Raw genomic sequence first — 13960 nt, 5'->3', positions numbered from 1 at the left:
GAAGGGGATCTGGGAATAGGGGAGGTAGTAGTTAAAGGGCACAGGGTTTCTTTTTTGGTGATGAAAATGTTCTCTAATTTATTGTGATAAGGGTTGCACAACCCTGTGAATACACTAACGATTATTGAATTGCACACTTTCAATGGTTGAATGGTAGGGTATGTTAATTGTATCTCAATAAAGCTGTTACCAAGACTAAACACAAGTTAGGGTTACAAAAAGTGTTAAAGACTGGGTGGTTCAGTTGGTTAAGCGTCGACTTCAGCTCAGGTCATGATTTTGCGGTCCGTGAGTTCGAGCCCCGCGTCGGGCTCTGTGCTAACAGCTCAGAGCCTGGAGCCTGCTTCCGATTCTGTGCCTCCCTCTCTCTCTGCCCCTCCCCTGCTCACACTTTGTCTCTCTCTCTCTCTCAAAAATAAATAAACATTAAAAAAAAAAGGTTATCTTTGTGCAGTGGCAGTATTGTAGCCAGTGAGGTTTATCAGAGGTGCGATTATTGCTTAATGGAAAAAAAAAAAAGGTTAGCGACTGAAAAAAAAAAATGATTTCTAGGTTTTGGAGTCCAAAGTTCCAATCCCAGCTCTGCAACCTTCTGTTACCTTGACCAAGTTTCTCTAAGAGCCCTAGCTTCACTGGAAAGAAGCAGGTGGGGAAGGGAGGTACGACCACAAACCCAGCAGGGTTATCCTAAGAAGTGGAGATTAGCTCGGTAAAATACGTGGCACATAGTAGTTGCTCAATAAAAGGTATTATTAGTCATACATGTTACATCCGACCCTTGAAAATACAGTGTGAGTCCATCACAGATAAATCTTTCTATGGGTCATTTATTTTCTTAACTGGTCAAACAAGGGCTTTTTAATGCCTCCCAGCAAGCAAACTCCCAAAATGGAGCTAAAGCTTAGAAGAGAAACCTATTCCCTCACGTTATTCATGCCACAGGAGGACCCAGCTCTATGCTGCGTTTCTGTCTCTGGCATCTCTTCCTGACTCTTGTTTTTATTCCTCGAGCTGATAATCGAAGCTGTCAGAGAAGGCTCACACCGCTCAGCAGTTCACTGACGAATTCCAGCTGGGCCTTGTAGAGCGTGTTGCTGAGTTGGAGAAAGAGCGAGAAGGCCCCTCAGGAAGGAGCCCACACTCCAGGCGCTGGTGGATGTGAGCATCCGGCTGATTGGTTATTCAATCTGCTTCAGGAGGGGTTCTCAGCGCGCGCCTCTGAAGGGATGGACCTGAGTCAGCGTGAGTCTGGAGAGCGGAGTGAATCCAGAAAGACCCCTGGAGACTAAGTCGCTGAAATGAAATCAGAGTAGACAGTGATTCCTGCCACAGGCCTAAGCATCTCCTGATGCTTTCTAGGGAAAACGCGGGTCAGATATGGCTCTGGTTGTGAGCTGGACATCTCCGTCAAAGTGCCGGCAGCCCTGAGGTCGAGCAATACCGAGGGATGCGATTCCAAGCAGCGCAGTGGGGTCCACGGACGATGTACTGCGTGTCAGGTGCTGTGCTGGCCCCCGAAACACGGCGACAAGGGTGAGATGGTGTCTGCAGCGAGGCCTAGTTTCATGAATGGAAATCAACAAGGCCCTCAACTGAGCTCAAGGTCGCAGAGCCACACCAGAGCCCCATACGATCTGAGTATCAAGGGCTGGTCAAGCCTCCCCCCAAAGTATATTTTCTCCTAACTCTCTAGACTCGTCTACTTTGTTTCCTCCACCACTGTGCCCCGAACAGGTCCTGTCCAAACAATCCTAGGGTTATGACTCATAATCTGAGCAGCAATGGCCTTATTTAGCATAGATTATTCAGGGATGATCTTCTCACGAGCTTTGAGGAAATGCAGAATGGCTGGCAACCCCCCCCACCCCCACCCCTCAACCCTCTCACCCTTGTTCTGAATGCTTCTTCCCTCTCTCCGGGGTACTCCTCCCTGCTGTCCCCATGCCCAGCATAGGCCTCTATTACCAGATCCTTGGGGTCACCCAAGCCAGCATGGTCTCCTTCCCGTTGTGGTCACTGCTTCCCTGTTGGGGGGGGGGTGTGGTGGGAATGACCATGGGCTGGCCCGCCCCCTCCACCTGTGTCCCCTGGCTCAGAAGCATTGCCATTACTTGCCTGATGGTAAGAATTTCCAGGCACCCTTGTTAAAATCCAGATTCCAGAAGGCACCACTATAAACCTACTGAATCAGTCTTCAGGGGACAGGCCTGGACATCTGGACTTTTAATATGTGCCCCAGAAGAGTCTAGATAAAGCAAGTTTGGGGAGCTTTATCCGGCATTTTAGAGTAAAACCTCAAAACCAAGGCTCTAGGACTTCTTTATAAGCATCTGTAAGTGTTGGAGCAAATCCTAGAGGTGAGTGGGTTTTTAAGTGAGCAAGCCCTTTTCCATAAGAACATTAGTTCTCTCAGCTCCCTGGAGAAGCATTTACAAAATTATAATCTGAGAGCAAAATGTCCCCCAGGGACCTGAGAGTGTCTAATGCTCACTCTGAAAGTGCTGGCTTTAACTGCCACCCAGGGAATGGTTGGTCTGCCTGCAGGATTTGGCGCTGCGGACACTTCCGGCCTCTGTGCAGAAGCAATAATGCCTAGTTGTATAAGAGACCTCCTCGTGGCTTTAAACAGAAACTTCATTTTCTCAGAAGAGAAAACAGAAACTTTCATTTCTCTTCATGGAGTCTGCTTGGGATTCTCCCTCTCTCTCTCTCTCTCTCTCTCCCTCTGTCCCTCTCCCCTGCACAAGTGCTTTCTCTCTCTCTCTCTCAAATAAAAATTAAACCAAAAAATAAAAATGCAAATATAGTTATGGCACTTGCTTAAAACTCTTCGAGTGGCTCCCCACAGTCTGTGAAGAAAATCCAAATGCCTTAATGGGCTACATAAGAATGGGAATTCTGTGAAATTCCCAAAGTCTGTGTGACCAAATGTGTGACTCTCCTTGGAAGGGGTTTGTGAGTTGTTTTCTAAGGTCTTTGAACTTGACTGGGGGCAGCGTTCGGTGAACTGCTCTGGGAAGCCTGGGGGGCAGATAGCAGATGAGCAAGGGTAGACCGCCCCTAGATTTGCAGCGGCCACTTACCCCCCCCCCCCCCCAGGGTTCCTTTTTCAGTCGTTGTAACAAGGGCTGCGTCCCGGTGACGTGTGATCCGGGGTCCCCTTCCTTCCTCTCCTTGACTCTCCCCCTCTCGGTTTGAGATCCTCAGCCAAAGTTGACCTCACTTGCTGACTCCACGCTCCCAGTTACAGATGCCAAGAAGTGAGCCGTGCTGTTTGCTCAGGCTCTGTTCAAATTTTCCATAAGGCTCTGAGCATAACAACTCAGCCCGGACTCCCAGCCTCTGCGGGGTCCTGTCCTGAATCTCCCCTGGGCGGTGCTCAGAATGTGGCAAGGAGTTCCCCCGCCACCCCCTGCCACGGGCGAGACCTGGGGAAACCGAGGGTGGGCACACTGGGTCAGTCAGTCATTGTGCTGGAGACAGGACACAGCAGAGGAATGACCTAGGAATTTAATGGCAGCGGACCAGCTAACGAAAGCCTCCTGTGTGCCTGTCCTATGACACAGCAGTGTAGCCTGGAGCTCGAAGAAGCCAGGAGCACATCTTATAGACTTTGAATCACATGGAAAGGTGCTGATGTGATAACCAGATAGGACAGACTGACTCACTCGGGCTGCAGACGGAACAAGGGTTCTCCCACGTCTTGAGTCTAAGAGGTCCCGGCAGAGTGAAAGACATACTGTTGCTTCCTTGCTCAGAAAGGCTGACCAGAAGCAGCAGAAGAGATGGGTTTCTTTGAGGCCCTAGTGACCGACAACCCAAAGTCAACAGATAATCTGCTTCACGGTCCTGTTGATTTAAATTTGCTCTTTTTCCTCATCTAGTTGTCCCAACAGAAACTGTGGCGCCACTTTCAACAATAGCCAAATTATGGAAAGAGCATAAATGTCCATCAACTGACGAACGGATAAAGAAATTGTGGTTTATGTACAGAGTGGAGTACTACGTGGCAATGAGAAAGAATGACATCTGGCCTTTTGTAGCAACGTGGATGGAAACGGAGAGGGTTATGCTAAGTGAAATAAGTCCTACAGAGAAAGACAGGTACCATATGTTTTCACTCTTATGTGGATCCTGAGAAACTTAACAGAAGTCCATGGGGGAGGGGAAGAAAAACAAAAAGAGGTTAGAGAGGGAGAGAGCCAAAGCATAAGAGACCCTTAAAAACTGAGAGTAAACTGAGGGTTGATGGGGGGTGGGGGATGGGCATTGAGGAGGGCACCTGTTGGCATGAGCCCTGGGTGTTGTATGGAAACCAATTTGACAATAAATTTCATATTAAAAAACAAAAAAACAGAACTGTGGCACCATCCGGACTCTGTCTCCGTGTCCCACAAAATCACTCAGTCACCAGATCCTGATGTCCCTCCTTGTTTAATAGCCACACAGGTGTCTCCCCACCCACCCTGATTGCCCACCACATCCCTCATCCATCCAGGCTCTCACCCTTTGAACACTAAGAACGTGGCTTCATTGGGGCACCTGGGGGCCTCAGTCTGTTAAGTGTCTGACTTTGGCTCTGGTCATGACCTAATGCTCGGTGAGTTCAAGTTCTATACTGGGCTCTGCCCGGAGTGTGGAGCCTGCTTAAGATTTTCTCTCTCCCTCTCTCTCTGCTCCTTCCTCGCTCGTGCTGTCTCTTTCTCTCTCTCAAAAATATAAATGAATGAACCATATAAAGAATAAATAAATAGGGGCGCCTGGGTGGCGCAGTCGGTTGAGCGTCCGACTTCAGCCAGGTCACGATCTCGCGGTCCGTGAGTTCGAGCCCTGCGTTGGGCTCTGGGCTGATGGCTCAGAGCCTGGAGCCTGTTTCAAATTCTGTGTCTCCCTCTCTCTCTGCCCCTCGCCCGTTCATGCTCTGTCTCTCTCTGTCCCAAAAATAAATAAAAACGTTGAAAAAAAATTTAAAAAAAAGAAAAAGAAAAAAAAGAAAAATAAATAAAATAATAATACATAAATAAATAAATAATAAATAAATTTTTTAAAATGCAGCTTCATTAATGAGTCATCCTATCTCCAGACCAGACAACCTTCCAACCCATCCTGTCTCCACGGATGCCAGAGTTATCTTTCTGAAAGTGATCCTTTTAAAAATGCAAATCCAGGGGCGCCTGGGTGGCTCAGTCGGTTGAGCGTCCGACTCTTGAGTTCAGCTCAGGTCATGATCCCAGGGTCGTGGGGTCGAGCCCTACCTTGGGCTCCATGCTGAGCATGGAGTCTGTTTGGGATTCTCCCTCCCTCCCTCTCTCTCTCCCTCTCTCCCTCTGTCCCTCTCCACTGCACAAGTGCTTTCTCTCTCTCTCTCTCTCTCAAATAAAAATTAAACCAAAGGATAGAAATGCAAGTCCAGTTATGGCACTCACTTAAAAGTCTTCCAGTGGCTCCCCACAGTCTGTGAAGAAAATCCAAATGCCTTAATGGGCTACATAAGGCCCTTCACAGTCTACACTGCCTAACCGTTCAGCCTGATTTCTCTTCAGACCTCACTTGGCCCATTCACTGAGTTCCTATTATATACCAGATTCTGTGCTGGGCTCTGAGAACCCCGTGGTGAGCAAGAGAGTCATAGATCATGTAGAGCTGACCATCTGAGGGGGACGACAGACTTGAAACAACAAGGCCAATGGAGTTCAATGGGTGCTATGCTAGGGCACATGCAGAGGGGCCCCACCTAGCTTAGGGCACAGGGAGGGCCCCCTGACCCAAAGGAATTGGGGAGTGAATATGAGTTAGAAGTTGGTAGTGGGGGGCGCCTGGGGGGCTCGGTTGGTTGAGTGTCCTACTCTTGATTTTTTCCTCAGGTCATGAACTCATGGTTCATGAGATCAAGCCCACGTCAGGCTCTGTGGGCATGGGGTCTGCTTGGGATTCTCTCTCCCTCTGCCCCTCCCCCACTCTCTCTCTCTCTAAACAAACAAACAAACAAATAAGTCAGTGGTGGGAGGCAGTATATGCAAAGATTAGAAGGTGAGAGAGCTTTGTGTTTTCAAGCAACTGAGAGAAATGTGGCCTATTAGTGATGAGAGAGAAAGCTTGGAGGTAAGCAGGAGCCTGGTCACGGGAGAGCTTAGAAGATTCCATGTTGAGGACTTGGTGACTTTACCTGGGGATAAGAGAGAGCCGCAGAACCATTTTAGGCAGATTTGCATTAAAAAAAAATTTTTTTTTTTTTTGGGGCGCCTGGGTGGCTCAGTCGGTTAAGCGTCCGACTTCAGCCAGGTCACGATCTCGCGGTCCGTGAGTTCGAGCCCCGCATCAGGCTCTGGGCAGATGGCTCGGAGCTTGGAGCCTGTTTCCGATTCTGTGTCTCCCTCTCTCTCTCTGCCCCTCCCCCGTTCATGCTCTGTCTCTCTCTGTCCCAAAAAAAATAAATAAACGTTGAAAAAAAGATTTAAAAAAAAAAAATTTTTTTTAATGTTTATTTATTATTGAGAGAGAGACACACACACATGCACACACAGAGCATGAGCAGGGGAGGGGGAGACACAGAATCCGAAACAGGCTCCAGGCTCCGAGCCGTCAGCACAGAGCCCGACGCGGGCCTCGAACTCACCGACTGCGAGATCGTGACCTGAGCCGAAGTTGGACGCTCAACCAACGGAGCCTCCCAGGCGCCCCGGCAGATTTGCATTTTTGAAAGGTCTCTGGCTGCAGTTTGGGGAACAGGTTGAAGCATTTACAGCTCCCCAAGTCGCTCTGCATTTCTACACAACTGTGCCCTAGCACGAACGTTTTCATCCAGCTAGAATGCCCTTTTGGCTCTGTTTACTTAGTGAGTTCCTTCCATGTTTTAAAAGTCACCTCAAAATCCTTAAAATTCACACTGCTGGGGCACTTCTCCATCTTTGCCCCCATGATGTATATCATTCATCATTCTATTAGAGTATCTTTCACACCGTACGTCAGTCTCCATTACTGGGCTGTGAGTCCGTAAAGGGAATCTAGTCTGTGTTCCATTCAGCTTTATACCCCTAAGGGCTAGCTAACCCTTAGTAGTTGCTTTTAACATGTTCTTTGAATGGATGAATTTATATCAGGGGCAAGAAAATACCGAAAAGCCGAGATGTAAGACCTCTGGGACTCCCTCCGTTGTCAGGTCTTTCTCCAGCGGGGGGCGGGGAGGGGACCCCACTCACCCTAGACCCAGAAGCTGCACCAGGGTTTACCATCCCTGAAGGCTTTCCCCTTTCACACAAAGTACATTTCAGCAAGTGGGACTGAAGGAGGGAAAAACTCTACAGCAGCCTTCCAATCTTTTCTGATGGTGGAAACCCTCGACTTCGTACCTAAGTTTGGGCAGAAGTCTGGTCAGGAAGTCTAAAGTTTATTTTCATTGAAGTGGCACGAGACAGCTTGTGTAGTGAATAACTCAGGTGTCCCAGGGAAGCTGCATATTTCTAAGCTTTTCTGAGGCAGGGGGGCAGATGTCAGTAGTGCCTTGAGGAAGGGGTACCCTTTCCAACCACCCAAGTGGCTCTGTGTGGGCCTCATAAACTCGGAGTGCGTCTATATGAAAACGTCAGGAACTTGGTTTAGTTGATTGTTTATTATTTATAAGTGGCTTCTAACAGTTCTCAGTGAGGGGTAATTGATATAAGGAAGAAGGGGTTTGCTTTTTTTGGAAAGGGTCTTAACATCAGCCAGGCAGAGGTGTTTGATTTATACCATCTGCCCTACAAAGGGGACTAAGGATCTGGAATCTTGCAAGTAGCAAATGCCTTTGCTGAAGTTACAGGTTGTTTTTGTTCCTATGTACAAGTTGGTGGAAACCGAGATTCATTCATTCATCCATTCATTCAACCCTTTGTTCACTCACCCAACATGTTTATGGAGCATCTTTTTGGGGCCAGACAAGTTACCTTCTGCTTTACCCAAGTTATGGTCTCACAAAGCCCTTATTGTGCAGGTATGGTCATTCCCGAGGCCCAGCTTATGAACTGAACAGGCAACGTTAAGTCCTGCATGAGGAGCCACCTGTTTAAGAGACACTAGAGCTGGGACTCCAGCCTGGGTCCTCTCCCTCCAGGGACTTAAACTCTTCCAGGGGAGACAAAACATATAGAAAAATACCTATGGTCTGCAATAGAACGTGACAAGCGGCCTCCAAAGTGGTGGCCACAATGTTTCTGGAGGTAGAGGAAGAGACCATTTGTGACTGCCAAGATATGAGATGGCTTCTGGGAGGAGGTGGCATTGGAGTTAGACTGGATAGGATTTGGATATGCAGAAAGAAGATGAGCCCCCCCCCCCCCCCACATCCCTCAAGTGGTGGTTCTAAGAGCTTCTCTAGAGCTTTAAGTCTTAGAAGGATGCAAATGTTAGGAAGCGGTGAAAATGAAGGGCAGAGCATCAGGAGTTAATTATTCGAGAACGTCTCTTGGCACAGGTTCTGGAGAAAGCTTATACAAAGCCTTGGCCTCTGCCCCAGTGGTCAGCAAATTAAGAGGCAGACAAGTGGCCACACACTGTACAAGCACACACGAGGTAGGAGGGCATCGAATTAGCAGAGCAACATCCAGCGGCCAAAGCAATGTTTGATTTTATCTTCATAGGCAATAAAATCTGAAATGCATTCTTTGGCAGCAATCAGAAAGGCTGATTGCTGGCTTTTCGTCATTCTCTGGAGTTTTATAGCATGGCAGTTCTTGCAACAGAGAGATACCTTGTGCCGAGGCCGGCTGAGTGTGCAAGACGAGTGTGGCGAGAAGGTTAGAGCTAGTGACACAGCGCTTGGCCTCCAGGCTGTTCTGCCTCTTCTAAAACACGTTCAATTAGGGGCGCCTGGGTGGCTCAGTTGGTTAAGTGTCCGACTTCAGCTCAGGTCACGATCTCGCGGTCCGCGGGTTCGAGCCCCGCGTCGGGCTCTGGGCTGATGGCTCAGAGCCTGGATCCTGCTTCTGATTCTGTGTCTCCCTCTCTCTCTGCCCCTCCCCCATTCATGCTCTGTCTCTCTCTGTCTCAAAAATAAATAAACGTTAAAAAAAAAATTTTAAAATACGTTCAATTAAAGAGCTCATCTGGCACACATTCCAGGGCTCTCGTGGGAAACCATGGCTCGTCTTTAGGTGTGTGTTTTACACGAAACCAATTATGATAATGTTTCTGATGTGAAGGCAACATTGTTACAAGTGCCGGTTTGGTGTCCAGTGTATTTAAGTCCCTGGGGTTAGTTCCCTGCAGATTCAAATGCATTGTACTTTCAAGAATGTTTCTCACCAGGATCGTTTTAAGTTTCGTTTCATAGCCGTCTATTGAGTCGGGTTTAACACGTGAATTAAATAATCAGCGCATAGATCCTGATGATCGTCTCTTCGTCGTGGATAACCTCTCCCAATTGACGGTTCTCACGAAAAGTACTAACTTCGCACGCATCAGGATGCTGGATGTGTGTTCTTTTTTATTTAGGGATTCTACAGTCTGTAAGGCTGTTAGCCCCTGTGTTGCAGATGAGGAAACTGAGTGAAGTGATTTCCAGTGGAGCCCACGTAGTGGGGGGCTCAGCTGGGATGATGAGCTTGGGTTGCCTGGCTCCGACACCCATGCTCTCCCACTGTCCCCAGTGCCATCCTGGGAACAAGCTTCTCTAAGTCAGACCCAGCAATCAGGTGCAGGAGTGAACCTCCCGCCTTCCACCCAGACGGTAAGACAGGAGCATCAGTGATAAGGCAAGACACTTGTCCCTTTAAGTTTCTAAAATTATGGGGCATGTGATGAAAAGTAAACCAACTCGGGGCACCTGGGTGGCTCAGTCGGTTAAGTGGCCGACTTCGGCTCAGGTCATGATCTCGTGGTCTGTGAGTTCGAGCCCCACGTCGGGCTCTGTGCTGACAGCTCAGAGCCTGGAGCCTGCTTCCGATTCTGTGTCCCTCTCTCTGACCCTCCCCCATTCATACTCTGTCCTCTCTCGGTCTCAAAAATAAATAAACGTTAAAAAAATTTTTTTTTAAATATAAAAAAAGAAAAGTAAACCAACTCAAAAATCACACCTTCCCTGCCACAGAAGGAAAACACAAAGCCTCATGGGTCAGAAGGGAGAGCAGCCAACCGTCTCCTATTTCCACAGAAGGAACATGTCAGAATATGTCAGGGCGCACTCCATTGAGGGAGGCGCTTCTGAGTGCCCCTCACCAACGCATCTGCCACGTCCCTCCCCCGGAATGGGGATCAGGGCACTGGAACTGTGACTTCTTTCTGGAAAGAAGCCAGTTGAGGGGATGGCACTCTGCAGTCAAGTCCCCCTTCCTTTTCTCACATTTCTGGTCATACGAGGTCCAGGCAAGAATATGTTGGTGGAACACAAAAGGTGAGTCAAACAGAATCTAAATATCAAATGGCTGCTTTTCTGAACTGATTACGGAGGTGCACGATCGGGCATGGGCCTGTCCCAGCCCCTAGATGTCACATCTGTTCTGAGGTGCTAGGCTGAGAGGGGACCAGCCGAGAAACATGCTCTTAGCTGGTTGTAGGGGACAGATATCTTGCCGCTTTCTGCTTTCCTGCCGTTCAAGCTCTGTCTTTTGTGGGGTTTTTTTTTTTGTTTTGTTTTTTAGTTTACTTATTTATTTTGAGAGTGAGAGAGAAAGGGAGGGGCAGAGAGAGACAGAGGGAGAGAGACAGCATGGAGCCTGATGCGGGGCTCGAACTCACGAACTGCGAACCGCGAATTCATGACCTGAGCCCAAATCAAGAATCAGATGCTTAACCAACTGAGTCACCCAGGTGCCCCCAGGTTCTGGGTTGTAACTATCCTGAACCCAGGTTACTTATCAAGTCACAAACTAGAGGAAATAGCCTGGTTGGGGCACAGGGTAGCTTGCGGGCTTTGCAGCAGGGCCATCTGGGGCCCACGTGACCTTGGGAGGCTCCCACGCCAAGGGGCAGGCTGGTCCCGGCCCTGGGCCCCGAGAGGGTCAGGCCGCTGCTGGACGACAGCCTGGCCCGGAGGCAACATCAGAGCCTGCCAAGGTCTCTGCCAAGGACCTGCTAATAGTTCCCGTCTATCATCCGTGGAAGCGATTTCTGAGGCTAGATAATTGACTTCTGTTCATTGTGACAGATGAAGTTTTGACACGCCTGAGCCCACGCCTGTCTCTTTCATTAGTGACAGGCTCTGCCTTGGGAGGGCAGCTCCGTGGGAGACGGAGAATCGTGTCCTGGCTTTCATCCCAGCGCGGGGAGCGAGCTGAGATCTGATGTCGTTTTTTCTGCCATTCAGATAAATCCCCGTTATCTTTGCCTTTGGAGTTGTGCAAGAAATGTACTGATCATCTCGAGGTTCTAATCGAAAGAGTTAATAATTACTTACATTCATACGGTTTTTACTGCTCTTTCATGGTCTATCCGTTTTTGAATTTCTTTTTTAAATGTTGACTTATTTTTGAGAGAGAGAGAGTGCCAGCAGGGGAGAGGCGGAGAGGGAGAAGGGGGAGACACGGTCCAAAGGGGGCTCTGTATTGTCAGCACAGAGCCCGATGCGGGGCTCAAACTCACGAACCGCGAGACCGGGACCTGAGCCAAAGTCGGACGCTTAACCGACTGAGCCGCCCGGGCGCCCCGGTTTATCCTTTTTAATAACAGCACTAATAACCAACCTGTATATGGCATGTTACAGAGACATCATTTCATTTGGTCTTTCTGCGAGAGGCGGGGGTGCTTGTCTCCCCTCTGAAATTCAGAACGGCTAAATGACCCACTCAGGGTCTTGCAGAGAAGAAAGAGCAGAGCTGGGATTCCTGCTTTCGGGCTCTGAAGGGCTGTCCCACTCCCTCCCCAGTTTGGTCTGAAGGCTGCCCCTGCTTTCGTCCCCTTGTCCTTGCCCTAGCTGGGGTTCCCCCGCCTCGCAGCGGGGCGCTCCAGGAGCCCCCGAGTGGCGCCCCCACCTTATCCGGTCCATCCAGGACACCCACACATGGGTACAAACCGGTTCGGCCTCCCAAAGCACCACTTTGCCTCCGTGGTGAACTGCACCCTCGAGAATCTGCAGTCAGCATCATTTACTGAGTGAGAACAGCCTCGGGGCGGGGAGCATGCTGTGTTTACCAGTGGGAACCCACAACTCAGCACAGGGTGCACGGCGGCACCCCCAGTGTTGCTTGCGCGATGGGATAAACAAGAGACTGCCTGTCTCCTCGCACGTTCTCCCTGTTTCATCAGTGTTCAAACTGCTTAGCCTGGCATTCAGTCCACTTATAAGCCATTTCTGTATTAGTCAGGGCGCTTTATGTTTTGAGAGATTAAAAATCCAGTTGCAAAGTATTGAAGCATAAAAAGGGGGAATCTATTGGCTTGCATAACCAGAAGGTCTAACTATCAAGAAGAGGATTGGGGCGCCTGAGGCGAGATCTGGGAGGTGGACATGTCAGAGGGGGACCAGAGATGATGGGGGACAGAGGGGTGACCTATGTTGTACGTGCTTGAGCAAAATCCCAGAGTCTGGGTTTTCATGCAGGACTTTCGTCTGGATAGGGCAGGACCAGTGGCTTCAATGGGTAACATCCTGTGGGTCTAAGGACTAAAGGCTGGGACCCCTCAACCTGCGGGTGGGAGTGGAAAGAGGTGCTTGGAGAGGCCACACCAGAGGTAGGATTAGTTAGGAGCTTCTATCCAGTAAGAGAGTCAGTTTTGGGTAACACCCCACCCTATGCGAAAATTGCTTTCTTCCTGTCAAGAACATTAGGACTGCTATGGCCCCAGATAACTTTCTCTCTCTCTCTCTCTCTCTCTCTCTCTCTCTCTCTCCCTCTCCCCCGGGGACCTGTGCCAGAGGGCTGTTTCCCGTGGCTTCCACTGCTCTGATTTCAGAATTGGTTCCCTTTATCAACACCAACACCGTGGGATTCCCCCAGTTTGATGAGGGCAAAGAGAAGAGAGCCAGGTCGATGCATACCAGCCATATTTCCTGGAAATATCCGCGCCCCCACCCCCCCCCCCCCGCCCCTGGCCAAAGCTAGGGGAGCTCCAACAGCCAAGACTCAGATCCCACAGATAGGAAGGGAGAGAGCCCATACTCACAGCCAGGTTTCCTGACTCCATGGGGAGTGTCCTTTCCACCTCACAGAGCCCAGACTCTGTAGCCGGGCCTCTTGGCTTGTACCCTAGCTGTGTGATCTTGGGCCAGTGTCTCACCATCTCTGTGCCCTGGTTCTTCACCTGGAATGCTCTAAGAAGGAAAGGAGTCATTGCACAGAGACCACGTTCAGCACAAGATAAGTGTGCTTATCTTTGGACGATTATTACATCACGCTGCTGCTGAAAATGGTTTGCACCCAGAAAAACAACATTCTAGAAAAACAGGAAGCCTCTTTTCAAGTGGAACCCCGGGAAGACGAACAGCCCTGGGAAAGCTGGTCTTCCTTTTCCCGTCTTGGTCAGTATGTTCCTCACCAGTGAGCCCAGGCCCACGACAAGGCCCACAACAAGGCCCTCGCGGGAAAGGAAGGTCAGCCGGAGAGTCTCGGCCGGTTTTGTCCTTGATGGCCTAAATTAGATGGTCTGACTGCCGTTTGGAAAAATGCACTGCATTCTTTATGTATTTTCCCCATCAAAACACGTCTGTTTCGTTCTCTTTTAAAGGGCATTCATGAGTCATCCGGCAGGAACAAAGAAGCTTCAGTCTGAAAGTTCCACGGCGAAACGGTTTCAACAGTGTGGGCTCGCAAGGTTTTCTGAAATCTGAACACACGCCTCGGAGGTGCCCCCAAGCACCTGATAGCGGCTGTTCTCTCCTGACAGCTGGATTCCAAATGTAAACATTGTTTGTCTGAACGCGCTGCGATCATTTGCATGCAGATGTAGAGGCTCTGCGGCAGGGTGTGCTGGGAAGCAGCTCGAACATGCTTTCTGTTTGCGCCGTCTGGTAGGGCCCAGCGCGCGTTTCTGGACGGGCCCGTCGCGGTGT

The 13960-nt window shown here is 49.6% G+C and overlaps 1 protein-coding gene and 1 pseudogene across 3 annotated transcripts in view; one reads left to right on the top strand and one right to left on the bottom strand.

Annotated features, from left to right (window-relative positions):
* Positions 1-13366, bottom strand: part of ASAP2 (ArfGAP with SH3 domain, ankyrin repeat and PH domain 2) — a 198192-nt gene extending 184826 nt beyond the window's left edge. For all 3 annotated transcript variants that reach the window (XM_047845254.1, XM_047845255.1, XM_047845258.1), the window contains exon 1: positions 13075-13366. In XM_047845254.1, coding sequence (XP_047701210.1) covers positions 13075-13242 — 168 coding nt within the window. In that variant the 5' untranslated portion in view covers positions 13243-13366. The remainder of the gene's footprint in view (positions 1-13074) is intronic.
* Positions 443-609, top strand: LOC125158362 (uncharacterized; annotated as a pseudogene).
* Positions 13367-13960: the final 594 nt, after the last annotated feature.

This window comes from Prionailurus viverrinus, unplaced genomic scaffold (assembly GCF_022837055.1).
Source record: "Prionailurus viverrinus isolate Anna unplaced genomic scaffold, UM_Priviv_1.0 scaffold_33, whole genome shotgun sequence".
In the NCBI taxonomy this organism is placed as follows: Eukaryota; Metazoa; Chordata; class Mammalia; order Carnivora; family Felidae; genus Prionailurus; species Prionailurus viverrinus.
Note: the sequence above shows the minus strand (reverse complement) of the source record. Positions and strands in the feature narration are given on the sequence as shown.